At 33.8% G+C, this 27,167-nt stretch overlaps 2 protein-coding genes across 4 annotated transcripts in view; one reads left to right on the top strand and one right to left on the bottom strand.

Annotated features, from left to right (window-relative positions):
• LOC138318450 (prospero homeobox protein 1-like) overlaps positions 1–12,711 on the bottom strand; it is a 44,862-nt gene extending 32,151 nt beyond the window's left edge. The window contains exons 1-2 of one of the 3 annotated variants that reach the window (XM_069260799.1): positions 12,643–12,711; positions 4,057–6,159 (exon numbers count right to left, since the gene is read on the bottom strand). In XM_069260799.1, coding sequence (XP_069116900.1) covers positions 4,057–6,105 — 2,049 coding nt within the window. In that variant the 5' untranslated portion in view covers positions 6,106–6,159; positions 12,643–12,711. Of the gene's footprint in view, positions 1–4,056; positions 6,160–9,230; positions 9,370–10,579; positions 10,846–12,642 lie in introns of those variants that run through there. The other 2 variants (XM_069260798.1, XM_069260800.1) reach the window with 2 other exon arrangements.
• An 8-nt stretch (positions 12,712–12,719) lies between these two features.
• On the top strand, positions 12,720–24,882 carry LOC138318451 (dihydrolipoyllysine-residue succinyltransferase component of 2-oxoglutarate dehydrogenase complex, mitochondrial-like). Its single transcript, XM_069260802.1, has 13 exons — positions 12,720–12,842; positions 15,566–15,602; positions 16,850–16,898; positions 17,202–17,272; positions 18,425–18,499; positions 18,799–18,854; positions 19,199–19,307; positions 20,065–20,318; positions 20,613–20,710; positions 21,102–21,300; positions 22,162–22,245; positions 22,613–22,780; positions 23,078–24,882. The coding sequence occupies exons 1-13, from the start codon at positions 12,732–12,734 to the stop codon at positions 23,210–23,212; spliced, it is 1,446 nt and encodes a 481-aa protein (XP_069116903.1). The 5' UTR covers positions 12,720–12,731; the 3' UTR covers positions 23,213–24,882.
• Positions 24,883–27,167: the final 2,285 nt, after the last annotated feature.

Below are 27,167 nucleotides of genomic sequence, written 5' to 3'. Positions count from 1 at the left end.
CCCAAGCAACTGCCCAGCACAAGAATTTCAAACTCCCAACCCAGAGGTGGAGGGCTTGTTGTCCGTGACTCCTAAGTGGCCCATATAGACATATTGAAAGGCAAACACAACATAATTGGTCAAAACTTTTGAATTATTGGTTTTCGTACAGGATATATCCTCATTCAAATTTCAAGTTTTTGCAAGAAATTTTTTAAAAAGACAAAAAAAATATTGGTATAAACTTTTTAAAACATTAGCTTCATCAAAAATGTATGTTAATTTCACAAGCATTTATATGCGATTTATTGATTTCACTTCAAATGAGTCAGGTAAGGGATAAAATGTTATATACTTGCCAATCTCATTCATTTGAATTTTCAACTAAATCAATACAACAATAAATAACATTTTGAAGCGATATTGTAAAGCAGTTTTGAAAAATTTCTTTTGTCACATTGGAACAACATTAATCATTAAAGTTAAAAGAACAATTATATCCTATCTAGCGTTCTATCTTAAATTTGTATAACCATGTCAATTTAAGCTGATTTAAATTTAATGGCAACGATAGGAATATTTCTCAAATGTTTCCGATTCAATACAAAACACTCTGTCATCTGGGATTTTAAAACACAATATTTGCAACAGACAGTATCAGGTTAGATTTAAAATTCATACTAATTATGCAATTCGTTTTCCTCGAATGTAGTGTAAAGTTACAGAAAAGTGCAGATACTTGATCTAATGAGAAAAAGTGACAGGATTAAATTTCTCAATTACTGCTGACACTTGGACTGAAAATGACAGTTGTGGAGTGGTAACAGTTATATTGTTTTTAATGATTAATCTATGTATTACAGTTTTCATTGTGAGCAAGGATTGGGCATTTAGTCTGGCAGCGCCGACAAATAAAGCAATAAAAAATAATCTAGAAATAAACACAAGTTTGGTCACAAATGACATCTCCAAAACAGTTTAATATCTAATGCATGTGAAATATTAATTTTTATCATGTAATTGTCCATTCAAATGAACATTTTCAGTGCTACTATAGACATGGAAATTAACTTCTACATCAATCAATCATACATGCATGGAAACATATTATTTAAGAAAAATTAATATGTCGCAGAAGTAGAAATTTTGATTAAATCAATGATTTTTTTTATAAACCCAATGTGTATATGTTCTACTGGATCATCAATTGGCTTTCCTGGACACTGGGAGTTTCAAATACATTAAAAATATATTACCACACGTCTGGGTAGTGAGTTAGAATCCCATGTGTGACAATTGCCAAGTATTGACCACTTGTTGGTGGTTTTTCTCTGGTTACTCTGGCTTTCCTCCACCTATAAACTTGGTATGACCATATTATAAATGACCCTGGCTATTAATGGGACTTTAACGAAACCATGCTGAAGAGCTTAGTTCCTATGAACGATAATTCTAGCATTATTTGTAACAGTTGTAGATTGGTGGTTTAACTCCAGGAACTCCAGCTTAAATCCTTAAATCTAATTACGAAATTTTAGCTAGCATTCTAAATGATTATATAACAGTACAAATAATGTATAATAAATTAATAAATCCAAAAATTAAACACTATTGAGATTCATGTCTATATGGGTATAAAGGCAACTGACATTGACATTTTTGACACCTGCAGTGAATACAAGTTTGATGATTAAAAGTTTTAAATGTAATTGTCAACTTTGTCAATCAGGCATTAATCATCAATTCACAACTTGTCTATGGACCAAATACTATGGATGTTTAGGGTTCATAAGAGATGAAGAAGAAAAAGACACATCCCTGGGGACATGAAGCAATAATGTCAATGAAAGTTTTATCAATCAAAGGTGTTGATATAACACAACTGTGATGGTTACTCAGAGACGTTTTTATTAGCGATGTCTTGATGCCCATTGGCTATTTAACAACCTTGCGCTCAGATTGTTGGGGATAGACTTTGTCACCAATCAAACAGCTGCCGGGCACTATCAACAAAAGCTATCGTAATTGTTAAGCTACGGTAATTATTTGGTTAAAAAATCAAACCCGTCATTGAAACAAAGTTGAGATATTTTTCTGTTCTTAAGAAATCCATTCAATACAATAATAATCTATATGGTTTCAGATCTTTCTGTCAGCTAGCGAGCGTGCTCAGGCCAGGTATTGATATTTGATAGAAGAATACAGACGTCTGCCCAGCGATTGTCTTTTGTGCCAGGTAACTAAATATTGCTGAAAGGGTGTAACAAAAGATTTAATCCCTGCGGACAAAGTGGAAGAGAGTTGTGACAATAGGCCATCGCTTACAGCCCACCGCGAGACCATACTGGGACAACACATTAACACAAGCAGCCAATCAAATGGCACACTTTTATATCAATCTCGAAGAAACAATACCGTGGGGCAGATAAGGAAAACAGTATCCTCGATAGTAGAGACCCAGAGAAATAATTTATGGCCTAGGAGAGCATTTTGATTATGATTTTCATGCATCAATAGGGGACTTTTCTTTACCAGAGTCTCATTGATTTCAAGATAAAGATGAATGTTTTCACTGCTATGGTAACCCTGAAATGCTTAACTGGCATAGACAATACATTACACATTTCAATTAGCCTGATCGGTCAGGTAAATCAAACGTACATTTGCCTGTCGCAGTGGGGCCACATCTTGGTTTGTCATCCATATGGTAACCAAGAAAACGACTTGACAGAACAAGTACTTTAATATTCTTGTTCACAAGAAATAAGCCAATTGACAGAACACTATTATGGTCTTAAGCAGTGAAATCGGATATGTCACAGCAATTTTCCAAAGTCCAGATCAAGAAATACACCTGAACTCGGTATCTTCAGGTAACGGGCTTTGTTAGGATCTTAATGTATTTCTCGTGTAATGCTTAATCTTTGAAATTGGCTGGTGACATTTAGATAATAAAGTATGATTACCTGAAGGAAATTTAGTAGAAAATTTGCAGATTGTTGTGTATAATGAATGTTAGGATTGGGTATATATCCACAGGGCTGAATGATCAGACTTGTGGTACAGAGGCTGCGACATAAGTGATCAAGATAAATGCAGATAATATCTGGTCCAAACGATCCCCTTCTGCAGAATTCATTAAAAAGACAAGATAATTATAGTATTGAGAAGTTGATAAGACAAGTTCGATCAACACATACATCATTCCACACGGACACAATATGGAAATTAACTGTATAATACGTCTGCATAAATCGACAGTAATTATAGGGGGCAATAAGCACTCTGGGTCCAACTACAGCATCGTGTGTCTTCCTGTTGAAAGCTTCACTTTTTATGTTGTATTTATCTCATTATAATACCATTTGCTGGCTAACTACATCCTAATAGTGCTATCTGTACGTCCTAGTCTGAACCCTCGAGTCCCACCAAATCTTGGCTTGGCTGTCCTATTTAGGATACCATCCTAGTTATGGTTCAAGCGATAACACAGAGTAATTACAGGCCTAAAATTATGATACAATGCCTTATTACATGAATTAATTTCTTCTTTCCTAAATAACAATTTGGCTATAGCTACACTTCAGACAAGTTGGCATTTCAGTAATTTCTCCACTTCTAAACTAGTAACAGAATTAATAATTCTATCATATTGGCTTCAAAAGACTACAAAAAATATGGAAGATGTAAAAATGAAATATAATATTTCAAATTGATAAGATGAAATGTGATGTTAATTTCAAACTTCTAAATTTGATTATTATGTAGACATAACAAGGAGATCCTGAGGTGAATGTCAATGTTCAGAATCAGTGAAACTGGAATTTATGTTACATCTCACACTGATTATCCAATGAATTCCAGCTTTATAGAGCCCTAAAATGTCAGAAACATTGATCTGAGAACATGGATAAGTGTTTGGAGTCCCAGAGGTTATGTAACGAGAACATTATCAAGACAACTCAAGATATATATCGCCTCCCCCTTCGCCCTCTCAACATGCAAGCCGACAGATAGAAAAATTCTACCTACCTTAGGAAACTGCTTTCTTCTGATATTTTTTTCTAAAAAGGATATCATATGTACATGGCTGTTGTCGAATCCGTCAGAATTACTGTCCATCCCTTCTGATTTCATCTGAAAGCTGTCTGATGGTGAACAGGAGTGAATAGTGCTTGGAGAGGGATGGTCAGCATGCAGGGGTGAGTGGTTGGATGACCGCATATCAGAAAAGCCATATTCTCTACCATAGAAATCAAATATGTTGGAATGTTGGAGACCTGGATTTGGGATAGCCACGCTGGTCGGGAGAACTGGAGGAATCAGTGCCTGATAGGCAGAGGATGCTGGATGTTGGTGATGGTTTTCTCCGTCCCCTACATGGCCGAGTACCATTGTATCCTGTCCCAGTAAGGCACGTGCGGCACGTGGGGACAGGCGTGTGTCCGTTACTTTGGTGCGCTTCTTCTTAGGTGTCTGGTTCACCACTAGAGGCAGGGCTTCTGTCTGCTCAGGCTCGACTCCCAAAGGTGTTGAGGAGTAAATGGCTGGAGTGTGAAGCATTGTGGGAGGAAAGTATGAGAATGGAGGAAGAGGAAAAGGCAATGGGTGATGTGAAGGTCCTCTCAGGAGGTCTGGTGTCAGTCCTCGAGGAGTTTCAAAGGCACTGGAGGTGTTGTTCTCCAGGACGCGAGCTATGTTCCCAATATGATCATGGAATGGTTCACGGACAGGAGAACTCCGCATTCCAAACAACGGCCTGTCGAAAGCCTTTATATCGGCTTTATCTTTAACAGTTCTGACAGCACCAGTCCCACTACTACCACTTGTACTAACACTTACACTACTATGACTTCCACTACTTGCTTGCTTTTTCTTTTGTTCCTTTTCCTTTGGTTTTTCTACAGTCTTTGTAGATCCCTCCTTCATGTATTTATCCAAAACTGTATCTACTGTGGTGTTAACAACATCTACAAGTTGTGTCTTCAACATGTTCGAGAAATTGTGAATGTCCACCTGCTGAGGAGGGCCGTTCTCTGTTGGCTTCGTCCCCTCACGGGGCTCGTTGACACCAGCAACAAATGAATCTTTCTCCTCATTCTCTGTTGTTGTTTTATGTAAGTTTGGTGGTGATGATGTTAAAAAGTTATTTTTAGTAAAAGATTTTGTGCAGTTATCTTTCTTGATGTCATGGTTTATAAATCTTTCATCGGCACCATTCATGTCGCCTTCCTCAACTGATGTGTGTTCTTCAGTGTATAAGTCCATATACCGTTTCTGTACATGTTGTAATTGTTCTTGGAGCTGTAATAGTTGATGTTGCAGAGCCATCTTCTCCAGTTTTCTATGTTTACCTTCTGAGTGTTCCAGCCATTTTGGCTGGTATTGCTTACGCTTCTGTCGTCGGACTTCCAAATTGTTTGTGCTGTTATTATCTGAAGGGGTGGGTGACTGACGCATGTTTGACAAAATGTTCTCAACGCGTGCACGTTTTGCAGCATTGCTGTTTTCTGTAGTAAACATTTCATTTTCATCACAATTATCCATATCATAGCTATCCTCTCCTCCATTTGATTTCCTATCTCCCGACATACTGAAATCACTCTCCTCCCCTGATAACTCGCCAGAGTTTAACGACCTTCGATCCATTTCTTCTCTGTATTCTTCCTCCATACTTTTAACAACTGGTGTTTGCTCACTTAAGTCTTGGTCCTCTGAAAGCTTGTCATGTTTGACATTATTATTGTCACCCATCTTGTCGCTGAGATGCTTGTCCTTGTGTTGTAGTATACCTCGAAGTAGCTGTGAAGATTCTGTAATAACAGAGTCGCTTTTCACCATGTCAATGCCGTTTGTAGTACTGTCTGTATTCTTGTCTGAGTTTTGTGTCATAAAGGCGTTTTTGTAGAAAAAATCACCCCAGTTTACTTTTGACAAGCCTTTGTCCTGACGATCGTTCACAGACTCTCCATCATCCTTTTCTCTGACAAATTTCGGAATATTGAGGTAGTAGCCTTTATCCTGAAATCCGTTCTTTGGACTTGGATCTCGGGCTGAAGGATAGGAAAACTGTTCACCATTTAATAGATGTCCCTGAGATGAGGTTGTCTCGAACACAGAGGTCATGCCAACGTGTGGTCAGTATGAACTCACTGGACACTGGTAGTCATCGAGCCAAACCTGAAAAGATACACAAACATTGATTTATATCAAAGATGTATCAATATGTTGTATACTCAATGTTATGTGCACCATATTCAACCACATTATACAGCCACAAATAAATTCATATTTATTAGTAATTTAGTACCCATTTATTTACATGTTTCCGAATCCAAACTCTCAATGATATTATGTTGTACTCTTATCCTTTATACTCCATAAAAATATTGTTTAAACTAAAGTAATGCTTCACCTTATTTCAACCACAGTTTTGAGTATCTTTTGAGAATGGAAGGTCAATAGATAAACATATGTTTGCGAAAGTAAGGGTTGAATTTGGTAACTCGATTGTAGTAAATAACACAAAATTTAGAGTCTATCAGAAGACAATTCAAAAGAAATAAAAACCATGCACACATGCACTTCTAAGCATCTCATCATACAAATTTATTTTCTTATTATATAGGAACACTAGAAAAAGGAAAAAAATAATTGTTTCTATAATCAGAAAATCACACAAATAAAATTTCTATTTGAATTTGCTCTTTTTCAGTCGTTCTGTTATCAAAAGTTTAACCCGACCTTAAATAATAAAGCAGAAAATCTTATATTCTAGGAAGTGCATAAAACCAAAGCTTCATGACATTTATACTAATGAAGAAATGCATTTCAATCACTTTTATCATTCTTTCTTAAAAGGGTTAAAAAGAAAATTCTATGCACTTTTATCAAGAAATGCTAGGGATATGCTTTCAAAATCTGATAAGTTTCGAATGAATTTACAATAATGGCCATCCTGCTGTTAAAAGCAAAATTCTGCTGTGTAATTTATCTTAAGTATGAATATTTCGTTCTTCATATCTGATATTGCATTAAGATAAGCACATGTGACTACAGTAACTGAAATCTGATGAACAGAATGGATTATTATTTTTATTGATAATTACATGGTTTTATTTTAAAAGGAAAATTCTTTCTCATAAGATTAATTATTTGTTTCTTTACAATCATATGAATGTGTCATTAATGATGCTTTATATACATGTATATTTTAAGCTATAATTCATATCAAAATGTTTTAAGATTTTTAGCAGCTTTTGACCAGGATAGTATTTTTCTAAAGTTTTTTTTATAGATAAATTCTTCCAATACCATTTTTTTCATTCATTTGATATAATAATCATTATCTATATATGAAAGCTTTTATTATTAGTATATAAAATAGATTTTTAATGTGAAAAAAAATAAGAAGCACCAAACATGGGATTTTTTCATGATTTTTACAAACATTTACCGCGGTATTTATTATATAGTTATTGAAAATTTCAATATAATATTGGAATTTCATAGTGCATTGATGTTAAACAAATTTGGTTATAAAATAAGTTAATAAAGAATTTTAATATTGCCACTGATGACAATTCATTTGAATATCTTTTATAATAAGTTTATGACCTTGAAAAAAAACCCAGAGGATTCAAAACAGACTATAATTGTATACAGAATATATTGCGACAATAAAATCATTTATTTTATGACTGTTTTTCATATTCATATCATTTTTGCCATTTTCATAAAGAAATTATTCTCTAACTAATATATATGGGTTATCCATATATAAAACATAACACATTCTTTTCAGCATGAAGAAATTAGATAAAAAAAAATATCACAGACGATTGAGATACATGGTGTTGTTTAATGTATATAGGAAGCCAGGTTTTATTCATGACAATGAAACATTTATATATAAAAAAGACATTACTGCGTCTCCTTGACAGTACTTGTATAAAAGTACATCTTATAAATATTGAAAAAGGCCATGTAATACAGAGGAAGTTCTGTTATGTTTCAATAATTCATGGAAACTTTCTTGATATGTTTGAATATATAGCCATGTAGACATCATCAAATGTCATCTCAGAGAAAATTCCCCGTTAGAAACAAAATGATTCATCTAATGATATATCGCAACTTATACCCACTTCAATAAAATACAAATCGTATGGAATAATGAAAAAAAACCAACATACTGTATATCATTTTATACCGCAGAAATTTTATTTTTGTTACTGATAAAATCAATAAAATACCATAACTAATGTTGCTAAAAAAAGGTCTATCCTACAAAAACATTTCATTGGTCTTGTTTGAATCAATAATTATTACCTCCCTTATTTAATCAATTTGTGAAATCATAATGCAAAACACAAAGAATTCAAAGTTAAAAACTGAGAGATTACTGCTTTTTGTATTTTTAAGAACAAGACTGCCATGAAATCTGCATGGAGAATCTACGGCTTATTTTTAAAGTCTTGCTATCATATATATATAGTCTGTAGACTGCTGCTAGTCGGAATTTTACAGAAAATTAATATTATCTATCACTCTACCTAACCGTATTACCATTCAAGACTTTGAGCATCATTCTCAGGTTCAATCATCTTCTATTCATTAAAATGATCTGCTACTGACTGAGCTCAGATACTGCCTCTGTATTTCTATTATATGAATATTGCAGTTATTGCTAGTTTAAAATATAATCTAATAAAGATATTTGCTTATCTCAAAGCTGTATGTATAATTCTAATTAGGCTCTACTGAAAAATAAATAAATTAAAAAAAAATCGCCAGCATAACTAGAAAATGCTGATTTGCTTCTGAAATTACTAACAGTTAAACAGTCAGTCTAATATCATATATCCAACAAGAAAGTATTTTTGAATAGAAAATTGAGGTAATTAGCCTTGGGATAGGTGTGATAATATTCTCTTCTGCAAGATGTCAGCCGCCAGGCACCTGTTCTTGAGGTCTAAGAAATGCCAGATGTGATTATCAAGCGTTTCGGGATGTTTTGTCAAGGTGTTGTCGGTGATGATAGCCAGTCGCCCCTCATCTTTCTAATGACCACAAGTTACATAAGATAAACCACGGATTGAGTCCGGAGAGGCATAAGAGTGAAACACCTGGCCTAATTTCTCCGACTTCATTGACCGCGCGCAGTCAATTATTTGTACGCCTGTCATTGTGTAGTCGTGCCCTCGGTACGGTTGTTTCTAAAGCCATTACGCAGGTGAACAATTACCTACCTGAGTCGCGTGCCATTTCTTTATCTGATGTCGAGCTTGTCATATCAGTCGCACTTTTCCTGCCTAATACGTTTACGTTGTTACTGTGATAACAAGGTACATTCTTAACACACAAAGAACTCCACACACCCGAACCATTCAACCGGAACAGCCCTCACAGCGGTACGGACCGCATCTTTAAAATTCCTAATCTTTAAAAGTCCGAACGAGTGCTGATTAATAAAACGACTTCAAGCCTTTTCTATGGCAGATTAAAATTGATACAAATATGAATTATGTACATTAATTGTTAAAAAAAAAAAAACAGGCGATAAATATACACATTGTATGCAATTAATTAACATCAATTACATTTAGTAATGTTCATCGATATGATAATTTATACAAAGTACAACAAAATCTATTATTGCTCTAAAATTTATATATTTTATCGGGACCCTACGTTCTCGGATTTGATTACCACAAAATTGGATTTTTTTCAAAGAAGTGTTTTACAAATAAAACTATATATTTCTTTCTTTACGTTTCTGTATACGAAAATTCGTTTACATGTACATTAATTATGAATATTTATAAAATAAATGCACAATTAAAGTCGTGAATATCAAATAAAATATCCGAAAATCTCATAAATAAAAAGGAAACATAGAATAGGAGTGTTTGATCTAATATGTTACACCCGAGATTTTTATAATTTTTAATAAAATTGATAACACCGATATTTTATCAATAGGTGATACTGATTGATAATTTGAATATATTGTCATCGATCTCTCAATATTTACACAAACTATAAAAACATGTGATGTTTTCTATTTTAATTTCTTGAGATATGACTTATCAAACCGACCAGCGGTGCGAGCGTGATGGGGACAAAGTTCCTTTTGGTTTGTAGTCGAGATTGATAGATATCGACGATTAAATATAGAAAGTATGACAACAGCATAGATTGTATAAATATAATGTAAATCTTATCAGAATGTTATCATAAGTATGCTGCAAGGTTGCTAAGAAAATCTATTGTTAGCCATAAGGTAATGCACTGATTTAATCTGGTACACGGACACATATACGTCTTTATTAATATGAAATTATTCGAAAAGAAAGCATTGTTCCGAGAAAAAGCGTGAAAAATATCCTGTCAATTTCTTTATACAGTCAGTAAGTCTTCAGCGACATCTTGAGAACTGTGAAAACCAAACCGGGTGTTTATCGCACAGAAAATTCTTATAACAAAACGGAAAAATTAAGTGACCAAAAAATTACTTGACATTGCACTTCAGGAAATATTTTGTCAATATGTCAAGAAAAAAATACTACTACTTAATATTTATAGCATAAGTACTTACCAAAAAAATCCTTTATTAAAGCTGTCTTGCAAGTAAAATAGGGCTTGATATTTGTTAGGCCTATAGTTCCCGTCGAAAACCTTGTATAGTGTTGTCCAATGAATAGTGTTTGTCCTTTTAACTACTGCTCACAAAAGATAGGGAATTTTGACAATTGTCGTATTTAATGTTTCAAATGAATCCTCGTTTGAAAAAAAATACTTCTCGAAGACACATCCCACTACACACGAGTCTCGCGAGCAGATGCAAATCCCATTCATTAACTGCTCATGAAAACTCATCAAAAGACTTCCTCTGACAGCAGGCTTATTGGTCGACCGTCCGTCAATCTGTTAGACACGCCCACAATTTAGCGGGCTCGCACCGCACAGATGATAATCATTCTAGCGATGACACAAAATGGTATTTTATTAGGGATATGATACCGAGGCCGGGTTTAAGGATGTCAATCATGGCTCCTCATTATTTAATAAACATCTCTCAGCCAGAAAATGGCCGAAAGACACGACATGGCAGATACAACGGAAATTTCTGTAGGCCTATTTAGATAATACCACATTGCAACCGCATTAGCAGTTTGTGAGTTTTCATTCTTTGTTTGAATTAAGGGGATTTAAAACGCCTTATCCATGTTGGGCAATATAATTGCCCGTTGCTGTTGCAATTAAATGCTCATTTGGCAAATTTTTATGTTTTCGTTTATTTCATTTTAAGAAATTTATAGTTTATAAGTTTTTGCACTCGTGTATTTAAGATGGATACATGTATATATCCATGAGTTTATCGATACCTTGGTTGAATACCACTATCTAATTTATAATTAAAGTTTCAAGAAGGATGGTGCTAAGGAATTTCAATATAGATCTAAGACGAAGGAAAACCACGTCAAAACGACAAAGTGACAACATCTATTGATTCCAGATCGTGTACTTGCCAAACTGGTATCATTGGAAATACTGATCATTGAAATCAAATGAAGATGATATATATGTAAATACTATACCTTAGGCTGTTAAAATATTAAATGTCGCAAAATAAATATCCTCTCTAATATGCATGGAAATTTTAACGGAAACGAAATGTGACATGATATCTCTCATCTGGATTTTATTTTAAATAGTTTCTTTTCTTGCACACATGTCTTTTTCAGATATAACTAAAAACAAATGTTTGAAAATGCTTTCAAAACGTATAAGAAATGGACTAAAATTATTTTTTCGCTTCATTTCACGATTTCAGCAGGATCCCAAGTTTTTGCGCATGTTAATATCATTCCATATAAGAAAAAGAGAAACTTCGACTTATGCGACTAAATGTAAATTCTTTATAACTTTCAGTATTTGATTAAAATTTTATTTAGCAGCTGGACTGCTGAAACAGAGCAATGAATAAATACCTGGTATGCTTACTAACAGTATAATTTACATATTAAAGACCAGAAACATATGAAAACGTTTCTGTCCTTATATACAGCAAAATTTGCGTTTATCAGCTTAAGTATAAACATCGAACAAAATTCACCAACATATAGTCATTGTATTAATTGATCTTCATATTAAATATTAATATACATTTGATCCTTGATTTGAAATTAGTTTCTTCCTTATCAATACAATTTTTAGATTACGAACTATGATAATTCCATCACTAGTCATCAGGCATTTTAACATGAATTGTATTGATCTGGTGACATTTATTCTTGTTAAATTTCAAAAGGTAATGAACAACTTACAATTTAATAGTAAAATATACATGTGTTGATTTTATATATATATCACCATATACATATTGACATTATACGCTCTGTATTTATGTTTCTGATATGTATACACATTTAGTCCCTTAACATGATGATGCTCATTGGATATGATAGTATGTACTTTCAAACGATTCGTTATAAATGACAGTTAATTAATTTAGATATTGTTCACCTGTTAAATTCGTTCTAATAAATTCTTGTACATTTCTGAATATACCATTTTCAAGAAATATAAAAATTATATTTAATCTTGAATATCTAGATAAGAAATGGTTGATAACCCTTAGATATACAATTTTCTTACCTTATAGGCTACAGGTATACGTCCTCTCAGTTTACCAACAAGATGACAAATACTACAGCTACAATGAACTTTGACCTATATTTCCACGCATGCGCCCTGTACGGTTCAATATGGCTGCCATGCTGGTGCAAGGGTCGAGGTGTTTACCAAGATATGTGTGTAGATTGACACTTATAAGAAACTCGCCATGGAAAAGAGAGGCAAGTTGTGGACAAAATTGAAGTCTGTGACAAATTCAGAACAGATTTTTATTCAAGTAAAACAGGTTATCCAATGGATGCTTATAAACATGGATATTAATTTCGGTGACCCCCGTTGAAGGACAGCATAACGTAACTCGCAACCGGCGTTTGCGAAATCGAAACAAGGCATTTTTTAATCACAATTAATGAATAATAGCATTGTATAATAACTTTCCCTTTCTATACCATATAGTTCCATTAGTATAAGAGCTTGAGGGATAAGAGGCAATGACATCTGTGAAATTGCAACTAGGCCTAGGCCTACACGATATCGAGATCCAATATTTTGGCCCATGTCACTGAAATCTTAAATTTGAAGATTAGGCCTAGGCTATTTTTTGCATCTAAAAGGCAAACTACAGAGTAGAATCGTGTTTACAACTATCTCCAGAAATCTTGAGACAGTAGTTCCACATCGGCCTAAAATAGACGAGGTTTGATGGAAGGGAGGAAACTCTTATAAAAATATTTCAGCAAATGTTTTTAGCTTTGCCTTATCCCACTGTAATTTACATTTCTTATATGAAGCTCTACAATGAAAAATTAAAAGCTCAATGGTAATATAAAGTTTCATTATTATTTACTTTACACCATTACCACACTTCTAATTTTACTTCAAGATAAAAAATATTCAAAATAGAATTAATTACGTCCTGAAAAAAATTCATGGCACTATGCCTTATATGGAATGTCAATGAAGTACTGTTTGCGCATGCATCAAAACAAAATAAATGATTTCATATTAATTTTTTGTTGGGTTAATTAGAAATATATATACTTATGATTAAGCATCTGTCAGCAGTGGAGCATCTTAAAGCAACCATTCCCTCAGTGCTTCTTAAAGTGATGGGCCGATCATCGAAAAGAAATGAAAAATTATAATTAATGGAAAAAAAAATTAAAATTGATAACAAAGATTAATAAGAAGGTAGTAAGGATTTGTCACCGCCTTTTTTAAGATTTAGAAGAAATGTCATAATTTTTTTAATCGTAATTTTTTTATCACTATTTCATGTAATGACTGCCCGCTTCAGAAAGTAACCCTCACACCCGCAAGTGACTTATTCGTCCAAAACCCCAAGTGACTTCACCTTACCATCGATGTCCTTGCCAATTATCAATAATGAATTTAAAAGAACCAATTAATCAACAATTTTTGAAAGTGGTCCCATATCTTTCGATTTGTGTCCTGAAATTCTTATTGCTTTTCATAATTCAATTGAAGAATTTCTGGTAGGTATATTTTATAACCCTACACACAAACAATACACTATCCATATCATGATATTGAACCAATAGTATGTTCTGTGTTGCAGTAAATTTCTTTCTTAATTCTTACCACACTTTTACCTCGTGATTCAAGTGATATTTTTAGGTATTTCTGGCAGGTTAAGCATAGTTATACATTGCAATATAATTATTTCTTGAATTTGAAAACATATTAATAATTTATGATCGATACAGTATTCAGTGCTAGGTTTTTGAGGTAGAGGAAAGCGGAAGTATTCAGAGAAAATATATCAGCCTACGATCAGAACCTGGCAGGTGTGCAAAACGCTGCATGCCCTACATTGGATTTGAACTTGTGACTCAGAGGTTGAGGCCAGCTAGTGATGTCCTATAAGTTTGTAACTCCAAATTTAAAAAAAAAAAAGATGGGGTTTTGATCATTACTTGAACTTGATAATTCCATCCGCATATTAGTAGTCCTCCACCTCTGGGTTGTGAGTATGAAACCCATGTGGCCAGCATACTGACCAGATTCATTGGTTTTTCTCTGGGGACTATGGCTTTCCTTCATCTCCTGAACCTGGCATGTCCTTCAATGGCCCAGGATCTAGATAGGATGTAGAACAAACAGACCCAATTCAACCAAACATTGAAATGGTAACTTTCTATATAAAATGTGCAACAATCGATAGACTAAAACAAGAGAGAAGCCTCACAAAGATCAATAATAACTTGATGTATAAAGAAAGGTCCAAACGACCTAATGATCACCAGATATTGTAAATGCCTGCCTGTAGACAGAAGTACCACGATGGGGTCATTAGCAGCACATTAATAAGACAGGTTTAGAGACAACCATTTATTCTACAAGGAAATGATAATGGCCGACTCTCTTCTTGATTCTATTTACACTCTTTATGAAGCAGACAGTTACCATATCTTTTTTTGCTCTTAAAAGGAAACGTTGTTCAGATCATATTTCTTTCATTTTTCCTTGCATGTATGAATAATTTGACAGTAAGTTGGGTAAAGTAGGTGGACTATGAAGGTTGTTAAGGATTGCCATTTACTTCCATTGTAACTCCTTGTCAAGCCATAAAAAATTCAGCTGCTGTAACAAAAGATGTGAGAAGTTTTGTGTGTCCCTAGGGAGCTGGTGTATTTCTCTGCCATCACGACTCAGTTGACAAACTCTCCTTTGATGATACCATTACATTGGTTGCTTTTGTGGAAGGAAAGTAATTGATGTCGTCTGACATATCTTCTGATAAAAAAAACGAGTGTTTTTGTAAATTGAAAAATCTATTCGATTGGTTAATAAATAAAAAGAACAAACTTAACATTAAGTAAGTGGGCAATAAAAGGTATGTTTGATCCTCATACAGATCCGAGAACAAGCTAGCAGTTTATGTTTTTGAAGATGTTGTAATAACGTTTTTCTTTGATTTTAGATCAATACCATAGCCAAAGAGAAGTATCCATTGAATGGTAAGTAAACGTATAAACCAATTTTGTGATTTAAAGGAATTGATGTACAGACAAGGTTTGTTTTATATATTGTATTGTAATATATTTTGATTTCTTACTTCTTTTTTTATCAAAACATTTTGATTTCCAGATATTAGAATATTTTTTTTGACCATCATATATTTTGATGTTACATTCTAAATTATTTTGAAAGATCAATGGATTAAAAAATACTTTTACTTGTACCTCATATAGTAGAAAAAAGTTTTCCCTTTTGACAACTGAATGCCATCCTTGATATTCCAAGGGTTACTATATATTACTGTCATAATATACACCTCTGGACTATGCCACTGTACTGTTATTTGATTGTTTTAATTTACCGGGTAATCTGACTATCAAATGACTAAACTACTTCTTTCATATGTTGCTGCACACAGAGCCTGCAGTTTTGCTATGACGTATATATAGCAGGGGTGAATATTACGACAGTGGTAGTAACCCCTTGGATATCAAGGATAGTTTTTGTAGGTTTCAGTTTGATCAATGTTCTTGCACATTACTGCATGTCCATAAATAGACTTAACCGAATTAGGAATTTCATTTTTTAATTCAAATAAAAGGATAAATGTCAGTATTGATACATAATATCTGTTATATGCTTTAAAGAGGCACTACATATACTTTTCAGAAACAACTTTTAATTTTTAAAATGGGAATTTAAAATGAGATCGATATTTTTGGGCCAGCAGTATATATTTTCTGATCTTTTAAAAAAACTTTAATCTATAATGAAAAAATGTACCTGATATATAAATAGTATGTAGCTTATATTTACCACACCTTTGGTTTATATATGATGTCACCTTTGGTTACCGGTAGTTTCAGTTGCAATTAATACTGATTGAGTCTTAGCTTTGCTTGGAAAAGCACAGGTATGTCAAGATCTTCAAAAATTACTTTGTTCTGTTCAGCAAAAAAAAATTCAGATGATTATCTTGCACCTGGATGGAATTCTCCTGTGTAGAAAATATATTTCTAATTAGAATCTCTACTCTGATAATAGGATGTTGATATAACAGACCTAACCAAACCAAACTCTGATGATTTTTATTTACAGTATAAATGTTATTGTTGATAAACTCCCAAAGGCTGTAAGTTCTTATACAGAAAAAGCCTTATGATGTAATTCCTGTATCATGAAAATGTTTTATATAATGTATCCATGACTGATAGATGATTTTTTTCTACTTCTTTTCTACCTTCAGCATCCAGACAGGCAGCAGCATCATTGAAGCAACATGAAAACTTAAAACTGTAAGTTGTCTTGTAAAAAAGTTGAATAAGTATTTTGCAGATGTAGCCAGATATCTAACTCTGTTTTAATATCTCTCCTTAATGGGTTTTAGTGAGGCAAGGCCAGGGATTAGGAAGAAAAGAAATGTGCCTGTGACCCACAGACACATAAAACGTTTTAATGATGCATGTGATCTTGTTGGCTACCATTCAAGGGAGGCGATCTTAAAATGACCTTAGTTGTAACCTCACTTGATGAAATGTTTAACTGGTAATTATAGTGGCCGTGATATTGTGAACAACATCATTTCATGTTTATTTTAGACTGCAAAATGTTTCGAGAATTCCAGTTGGTGTGACCAGTAGACAGAGCTTCCATCAGACAGCAGTATTTCGTAAGTACAACTTTTGTTTGATTTTCTCTGTTATCATCTTCAGTTATGAAAATGTTTCTTAACTTAATCTAAATGCTGCTGTTTGATATCAGCAGGGCATCCAGTAGGATTCAAATCTCATCTTCAGGGCTGGGGAAAAGTACTCGTCCGCTCGTCTAGACGAGTGGATTTGGCCATCGGACGAGTGAATGTTGACATCACGCTTGTCCGTCGGACGAGTGAAAAATTCTGACAATGACTATATGACCTACACCTTATTAATTATATCGTTTCTCGGTAAATTTATATAGGGTCTGACATTCGTAACGGTTTCTTAAAAATACGACGAAGCAATGATAAGCTTTCGTTTTCTGCATCATTCTAGGAATTCCCGACTTTCGTTTTCAATGCGCATGCGCATGTACAGCATTGTAACATGAATAAATCCGAGGTCTATTGATATCGTAATCAAGAGTCTAGAGGTGTATCGAAAAACAAGATGTCACAGCGAAATTTGCTTCAGTTTTTAGCGACATTCGCCTCAAAAAAATCTTACCAGTAAGCTAATGGATTTAAAAATAATATATATACCTACTACATTGGAAAGTAAGTTAAAATATCGACCCTTTAAAAAGATATCTTTTTTATAACACTTGCATACAAAATTGTTTGGGAATTAAATGTTTTGTCGGTCTTCTTGTAAAACTGTCTGTTAGTCATGTTATCCCGAATCGGCATCAATACAGTTCTAACAATCAAATGGATATATCTAAAACCGCTGTAGGCTAATATATACAGTCACATCTACTTATTTATCTGACAAATATTGCGGACAAGTAAAAATGTCATTCGGACGAGTAGATTGTGATGAAGCACTTGTCCGACGGACGAGTACATTTCAAAATTTTTCCGCAGCCCTGAGTAGGATTCAAATCTCATCTTCAGTTATGAATAAGTCAGTTAAAGTTGCAGTTCCTGCATAGACGTTATGACAATGATGGTATTGCATATAATACTATTTGATAATTACTAATGACTTGAACCTTTATACATCTGTGTCATTTTTAATGTTTTCACATTTTAGAGAATGCAGTCAGTTATAATAAAATTACTGGGCATGACTGCTAGGCAAGACATTTAATGTGATATTCATTATAAATTTCTTACCAACAGGTGACGAATTTAAGATAGTAAATACACCAGCATTTGCTGAGTCCGTTACAGAGGGAGACGTTCGCTGGGAAAAGGGTAAGGAGGGGGGAAATAGCTTTAGTTCTTATTGTAGCAGTTTACTACGAAAAAAGTCCTTTAAAAATGAACTTGTTTATTAATAGGACGTTAGGTCCCAATCAACCAACCAACTAGGAAAAAAGTATTTGTGAGCTTATAATATCCATTAAAAATACATGTTAACGTATTACAAGTAGAAAAAGTTCATTTGAATATTAAAAGGACAATAAATTACAATGCATTAAACTTCATCGAAGGAGATCAGAGTTTGTTATCTTATTTCTGGTCTTTGATATTTCGTTGTTTTGTATTTGTAGCTGTTGGTGACTATGTTAAAGAAGATGATGTTATCTGTGAAATTGAGACAGACAAGGTAAAATATTGAAAATCCTTAACTGTACCATGCAGGCTAGAGTCTATGTACATATTTTGTGTGTTTAATTCCAAATTTTGCCTCTTCACTTTAGGATTGCAAGTCTTGTATCTCTTAAACACCATATCTATCTGAAAGCCCTGATCCAGGGGAGACAGCTGGACAATATTGATACCAGTTTTGCTATCACTTGACAAGTATATATAAAGGAGTCTTTTTGCAAGATCTTATCAATCTTTCTGAAAGGCCTGTTCCAGGGGAGACAACCTATCAATATTGATACCAGGTTTGCTATTGACGAGTATAAAGATTGTTTAGCAGTTGATGTTTTTGTGTGTTTTCAGACCTCCATCCCTGTGCCCTGTCCAGCATCAGGCTACATTGAGGAGCTATTTGTTCCAGATGGTGAAAGGGTAGAACCGGGCCAACAGTTGTTCAAACTGAAACTCTCGGGTGAGTCAGACATATATAATTAGGTTAAATTTGCAATTCACAGACACAAGATATTGGATGAGTATACAGGGTTTAAAACCAATTATCGTTTTATCTTTAGGTCATCTGACAAGAAGGGTCAGGATGACTTATAGTCATCATGTTTTGTCCGTCCTCGTCCGCCATGCACCATGCCTAAACTTCTCGCATTTTGAATTTCTTTTCCAGTTCTACCAGTCCAATTTGGCTGAAACCTGCATGAAATGATCCTAAAATGGTCCTAACAAAGTGTTGTTATTTTTTGGGTCGTTTCGAAATCCAAGATGGCCGCCACAGCCTCCATGTTGAAAACACATTTTGACCTTCTTATCAAGTTGTATTGGTGTGATTTGGCTGAAATGTGCCTGAAATGATCCTGATATGATCTTGACAAAGTGTAATTACATCTCAGATTGATCCCAAATTGAAAATGGCTACCATGATACGATATCTAATCAATTTCCTATATGACTATTGCCAAGGTAGTCAGATGACAGTTAAAATAAGGCCCTTGGGCCTCTTGTTATCTTTAATGTTTCGATAATTTAGTCAGAACACCAAAGCTTATAATCTTAACCCCATTTAGTAACAATAGGTATGCAAGGTAAGATAATGCTATTATTTCACAGTCTGCAGGAAAATAATATACCTCTACATGCCATGTTTATGTCATCTTGTTTCTTTATTATTGGCATTGTTCTTATATATATCAATGTTTGAGTATAATTATGTTTCTAAGGAGATGCACCAGCAGCTAGTGCAGAAAAGAAGGCTGATGAACCTGCTCCTGCTGCACCAGGCGCACCTGAACCAGCCCCTGAGGGGGCATCAGCCGCAGCAGCAGGAAGTGGTCCTATTCCCACCACACCCCCACCAGTTCAACCTCTCCCCTCGGCCCCTACCACATCTGTCCCTGTAGCTGCCATCAAGCCCACGCCAGCCAGTCCCCAAAGTACTGGTGCACCCTCCGGAGGAGCTAGGACTGAAACTAGGGTAAGCTCTGCAAGGAATTATCAACTTGTTTTGATATTTAAATTTACAGGACCCAGATTAATTTTGACATTTAATCAACAAATTCTGATGATTAAGATATTGTTACCTGCTCTGTCATTTGTCAAAATATTTTATGTACCAATGCATGCTGAAAAATTGACAGATTTATATGCATATATGTGGTAAAAATTTCCTGAATTTTGGTGAATAGTCAGTTACACAAAATAATAAGATAAAAAATATTAAAAACTTAAAAACGTGCTTTGCTTTAGGTTAACTGAATTTGTTTTGCAGGTCAAGATGAACAGAATGCGTCTGAGGATTGCCGAGCGTCTTAAGGATGCACAGAATACTTGTGCTATGTTAACTACCTTTAATGAGGTAGACATGAGGTAGGTCTCTGCAAAACTGAAGTGAGAGAGAGAGGCAAACTGAAGCTAATAAAACTAAATACTATCTCACTTCATCCCAGTCTGATGTAGTTTTGACAAAATATTTTAACTAATGTTACTTTGATATCTTATCTTAATCGTATTTAGATACATTATGCGAAAATTTCAAATTCATTAGAGAGTTTTTGGGTTTTTTTATCTTTTTTTTTTATATATAAATAGAAGTTTGCTATCGTTGCCATGTTAACCTTCCATTTGTAGTTTATAACTTTTTATTTGGCAAAATTTATCATGTAAGATGTCTCATTTCATTAACCTTGTGCATAAAAACAACACTGATTAAGAGTATTCCAAATATAAAAACTGATAAATAAAATAATTTACCTTACAGCAACATTATGGACATGAGGAGCTGTTACAAGGATGCTTTCCAGAAGAAGTATGGCTTAAAACTAGGATTTATGTCAGCGTTTGTGAAAGCCTCGGCATTTGCCCTGGAAGATCAGCCAGTTGTGAATGCAGTTATAGACGATAAAGAAATTGTGTACAGAGACTACGTAGACATTTCTGTAGCCGTTTCTACACCAAAGGTACACAGCAAAACATGCTTTCAATGGAACGTTAACATTCACTAAAAACTCTGTGAATAGTCTTATTTACAGAAGGTGAATTTGAAACATGCAGCTTGGTTTGCTTGAAAGATAAATTTGCATTTTCTGATTAATTTGGTAAAACATTTGAATGAAGTTGATATTATAATGAAGCCAATTGCTTTTTATTATGGGAAGTATTGAATGCTGGCTATTGACATCAAGTTATGTTCATTAAGCATGTTTTACTGTATATGTACTATAAGGAGGACACTCGGAGGTGTTTGTGTGTTTTCATATTAATTGTGAATTTGTTTGCTGGGAGTATTAGTTAACTACAGCAAGGATATATTTCAAATATTCTTTGACCTCTTTACCCTGTGGTAAGTATGTGCAAATACCTTGTCCTCTATCGATACAGGTAAGTTTTTAACAAAATTAATGTGGAATAACTTAAAATTATGGAATATAAAATATCAACAATCGAATTTGATATCCTTAAATAAGGTTATCCAAATCATTAATAGTAATGTGTCTGTCAAAACATTCATGCCAGCAACTGAATGTCATTCAGACAAGTTTCCAAAACTACTGGTATGTAAATTACATTCTTTGTATGATTCAAAATACTATGTTAGACCGGTAAGGCAGTCATGTGATTTCCTGTTTTACATTCCCACTGTAATTTGTGATCTTATCTTGAAGGATTCACTCTCCTGCCTCTGCAACTCCTGACTTTTCCTTATTTATTTACATAAAACTTGAGAAGTCCGCTAAACCTGCCTATATATTTTTGAAATGTAAAACTGATGTTCCACTAATTACAGGTCTTAATTTATAACGGTTGTTTTAAAATTTCAGGGTTTAGTGGTGCCAGTATTACGGAATGTATCTAATATGAACTATGCTGATATAGAATTAGAAATTGCTGCTTTAGGAGAAAAGGTAAAAATCTATGAAGGAAAGATTGATATCGGTGCTAAAGTTTGATATCAATGCTATCTTAATGGATCATAACAATTAGATTGCATTAATCCTTATCATGATCATTATATGCTTCATATTTGCTTTAATTGATATAAATGTAATGACTATAAGGCATGCTGGATATCAGAAAAATATTCATCATATCCTTTGGTTTGTCAAAAATATTTTAATTTACAGGTAGTTGTATCACACTTTTGTAAAATCATATTGTGAAGATAGCAAAACAGCATGTGCTTTTAATCATACCATTTTTATGATGACTGTTGTTGGGTATATAAAATTCCTCAGATTATTAGATCATTTCTGATTTTCCTATTATCTTTAGGCTCGGGCAGGTGCCTTAGCTATAGAGGACATGGATGGAGGCACATTTACCATCAGTAATGGGGGAGTATTTGGCTCTCTTTTTGGCACCCCAATCATTAACCCTCCACAATCCGCTATTCTAGGCATGCACCGGATAGATCAGAAGGCAGTCGTCATCAATGGAAAGGTAAATATGTAGCAAAAAAAAAAAAAACAACCATTTTTTTATCCATCATAATCAGGTGTCGGGAATAAATGATAGTTATCTGAATTAATCAATTTGGAAAATCATCCAATGTTTACACAAGTCCTAGAATTGCAATATTCTGGTGGAGTATAGTCTAAGGGAGGTAACTCATCAAATAATTAAATGTCATTTGTCTGGTCTTCGAGAGGTAACTCCCCATATTGAGTTAAACTGTCATCTTTCTATTTGGAGATGTTACTGTTACTAGTATTAACATTTGCATGATGTCTGATTCAGATTGAGATCAGACCAATGATGTATGTGGCCCTCACGTATGATCATCGACTGATAGATGGAAGGGAGGCTGTGACATTCTTACGAAAAATCAAATCAGCGATTGAGGACCCACGAGTGCTACTTCTCAATTTATAGCATTGTCAGAAGGTTTAGAAACTTTTTAAAACTTTATCCGACATTATTCCTGGTGAGGATATATATGGACAAGTTACAGTGAGATGATGCTACAGAAAATCTATGCCACAGATCTGTATGTCTCACAGTTTTCGGTGTAACCTGAGTAAGACTGAGTACTGTGAAAATTGTGCAAGATGAATATATTTAGGATTATTCTCCAATGACAAATATTTGTGAATAAGTAATTTATTTAGACACAATTAACTTTACAACTATTGTTGTTCCAGTAGTGGGTCTGTTTTGTGGAAAAAAAATGGTCAAGAATTGAAATAGTGACAAAGTCCAAGACGATTGTATTTGCAGATTTGTTGTTCCTACTGTATGCACAGTAATATAATTACTGTTGATCCTTTAACTACACTTGTTAGTCTGAGGACAGTTTTAGTAGAGGAGCTGTTTGTTATCTCATGGAATAAATGACAACTGCATTTGTGTAACTCATTAGGCTATTTAAAGTGCACATGCTTGATTCCTGATTTTGATTTGAGGTAACGCCGAATATGATGTTAGCCATAATATGAATTGAAACAATAGACAAAATAAGAATCTTACAATTCATATTTTGAAATCACATATATGTTTTCACAAAGACTTTTTAACTGAAATAACACTTGTGTTTGTCCATTTTCATCAAGGACTTAAAAGTTATTATAACTCATAAAACTTTCGGTGTATATGCATAGATTTTTAAAGGGGAAGGGAAAAATAATAACTGTGAATAACTGTGAACATTTATTTATACATAATGATGGAACTCTCTCAAATAAAGATCTGCATGTTATATTGATTACTTCGTATCTGTTATTAATATACTCATCTGGTCAAGTAAACTTGAACCGTACTACATTAAGTCTACCAGTATTTCGAAATGAGTTATTTCCAATTACAGGTACTGTATTGTAAAAGATATTTTTCCATTGTATATACTATTGGGATATTTTAATGTACATGATACTTTATATAGGCAAGGACAAAATACCTTTTTTTTGAACACCTTATCCCAATATATATCAGAGTATTGTCACTTCTAAGTGTGTTACCAGGTACATAGTAATTGAAAAAAAATATGATAGAATTTGTATTTTTGTGTATTCTGACTTGATCTATCTATAGTTTTGTACTTTTTTGCACTAATGGATATTTATATATTGCATAGTTCAATTTAGTTTCCAAATGCTAAAGATCTGTGAAGGAGTTGTTCAGTTGTATTGTACAGAAAGTCTGGTCTACTCGTAACCATAGATTCAGCTGTCAATCTATTTTAATGGGCTATTACTACTGAAATGTCTTTAAAGTTAAAGAAAATAGATAATTTTGAGTTTAAAACTATCCATTTTCCTTACTTTTTTTTAGTGATTTGCATAATATAAACAAAAATGCATGTACCTCTCTGATAGAATACATACTTAATCAAACTAATAGTAGGTATTTTTGTAGAGTAACAAGACCCAAAAATCCTGAACTCTTCCTTAAAATAAACAAACATATATATCTCCGAGTTAACTTTAGTCTTTAAGGTCATTCCACTACCTAGATGCTTATTAACCTACAATATTGTACATGGGTATTTATTATAGGTATATGTACTCTCTGTTAACAGAATGACACAATACATTAATGTATATTTATTCTTCTTTTGTTGATGTTTTCCTTTATTATTTCTATTACAAGAGATGTATGCAGTTATATATTAGTTGTTAACAATTATTTCTTTTTCTGTACCATGACTTGACACAAAATTCATGTCTGTTTTCATATTTCAATCTACTCTATGGAATAGATGTATTTCGTCTTTGTATATTAGAGTTACCACCCTTGCGATATCCATTGCGATGTCATTATTTTAAGTGCAAAATTAACATCATTTTCTCTGAAAAGTATGACATACGCACAAACACATGACGTCACAATCAATACCTACCCACAAAGGGGAGATAACTATGCATCATCATGTTTTGGGGAAAGATTGCCCTCCTCTTAAAAATTGATGATGTAAATTACTCAAGAATACTTGGCATTACTGTATGAAAGTTTTAATTTACCTGTAAGGCATTTTGTGAAGTTAAAGGAATCCTGACAAGACTCTTGGTGTTATTGTATCTATTGTCTAGTGCTGAGAAAGTTTACTTTACCAGGTAATCCAAGATTTCACAATAGAGTGTTTCTTTATTTAATCTTTTGTGGAGGAAAATATCTACCTGCAATAAAATTGACCTATGATTGTAAGGCATTTTGTGAAGTTAAAGGAATCCTGACAAGACTCCTGGTGTTATTGTATCTATTGTCTAGTGCTGAGAAAGTTCACTTTACCAGGTAATCCAAGATTTCACAATAGAGTGTTTCTTTATTTAATCTTTTGTGGAGGAAAATATCTACCTGCAATAAAATTGACCTATATCTGGACAAGTTTCTGTTCTGGTTAAGTTTTATTTCTGTGGAGAGTGTTCCGTCAACTTTTTTCTGTAGGTACTTGTATGAAGTCGGTGCATGTTAGAGCTGCACTGATACAGCTCTGGTATTATACCATTATTATCTAGCTCAATAATAGCAGCTGAAATATGAGGTTATGATCGACCCTTAGCAATATTAGATATCAATAGACTAAAAGGTGAGAATTATTTTTAGATGAAGGCTATTGGCTTAACTTGCATGAGAAGATGTACCAATAGGTTAATTTGTTGATTGTTTTATGGTTTCAGTCTTCAGAATATTTATATAATAGAATTATCACTAAAATTTGACTTGATACTTTTAGGTCACCTGAGACGACCCTATTCGAATCGCCTTTTGTTCTTCGTCCGTCCTTAAACAATTTTACATTTTCGACTTTTTCTCCTAAACCACTGAACCAAATTCAGTAAAACACACTAAAGATGTGTCAGGTTAACAAGTGTTCTACGAGAAAAACGCCAAAAGCATCAGTACATGGTAATACCCCATGAAGGTGTCAACCTCTTTTTACCCAAAGGTCATCTCCGATATTACAATGGTTACTATTGCTATCATAATATTCGCCCCTTGACTATGTCACAGTAAAACTGAAGGTTTTTCAGTAGAAATACCTGACCAATCATAGGCCTGCAGTAATTTCCTTTGAAGATTACAGAAACAGCGATGCCCAACCGTATCATATAATCAACTACAGTGTACCGTTATATGATTCTTTTAATATACTTCAAAGGACCAACTACCTGTCTCAACTGTTGTCACACACAGAGCCTTCAAGTACACTATGACATAATCCAGGAGTGGATATATAACAACAGTGAAAGTAACCCCTGGAGTATTGAGGATGCCAAGAGGTGGGAACGGTTAGTTGAAGAATGACAAATATGCCATATTTGCCATAATTAGTGACCCTTCCCATTTCTTGAGAAGGAGTTGAAGTTGTATAAATGCCCCCCTTCCATGGATTTAACAATGTTTTACAACATGTGAAGCCTCTAACATGAACATTATACCCCATATTACATGAACTTGCGATTCTTTCATGTCAATCACAACATGATAATGTGTCTCGCAGGATAAAAGGTAAATGCATGTTTACAGGATACTGTACAAGATTTATGTACCATGAGTACAGAAAGATTGAAGATATGGCTGAATACTTTCGTACACCACTTACATAAGTGTTCTGGCCAGGACGCTAAATGCAGCGTATAAGGTACCTATTCAACCGACTATAAGAATTCATATTTCTAATAATGGAAATAAAAAAACAACATTGATATTGACAAATTTTAATAAAAGGTAACCAACAAATAAGTTACAATATGTCTTACTATAAACTCTTTTGATTGTAGTAGCTGGTTGACTCCAATAATTTAAGCTTTATAATGGTTTAACATAATATAACAATCATCAACTTTATTCTTAAGCACTCATTTCGAAAACTCACAAGTTAGGAAATGCA

The sequence above is a fragment of the Argopecten irradians genome, chromosome 3 (genome assembly GCF_041381155.1).
Source record: "Argopecten irradians isolate NY chromosome 3, Ai_NY, whole genome shotgun sequence".
NCBI classification, from domain to species: domain Eukaryota; kingdom Metazoa; phylum Mollusca; class Bivalvia; order Pectinida; family Pectinidae; genus Argopecten; species Argopecten irradians.
The sequence above is the reverse complement of the archived record's forward strand: the minus strand, read 5'-3'. Positions and strand labels throughout refer to the sequence as shown.

What these genes read in the sequence shown, in the direction of transcription:
- LOC138318451 (XM_069260802.1), top strand. Translation starts at nt 12,732, where the DNA reads ATGCGCCCTGTACGGTTCAATATGGCTGCCATGCTGGTGCAAGGGTCG. An exon ending in AGAGAAGTATCCATTGAATG is followed by an intron (nt 15,603 to 16,849) that starts GTAAGTAAACGT and finishes TTCTACCTTCAG; the next exon opens with CATCCAGACAGGCAGCAGCA. An exon ending in GTGAAATTGAGACAGACAAG is followed by an intron (nt 18,855 to 19,198) that starts GTAAAATATTGA and finishes GTGTGTTTTCAG; the next exon opens with ACCTCCATCCCTGTGCCCTG.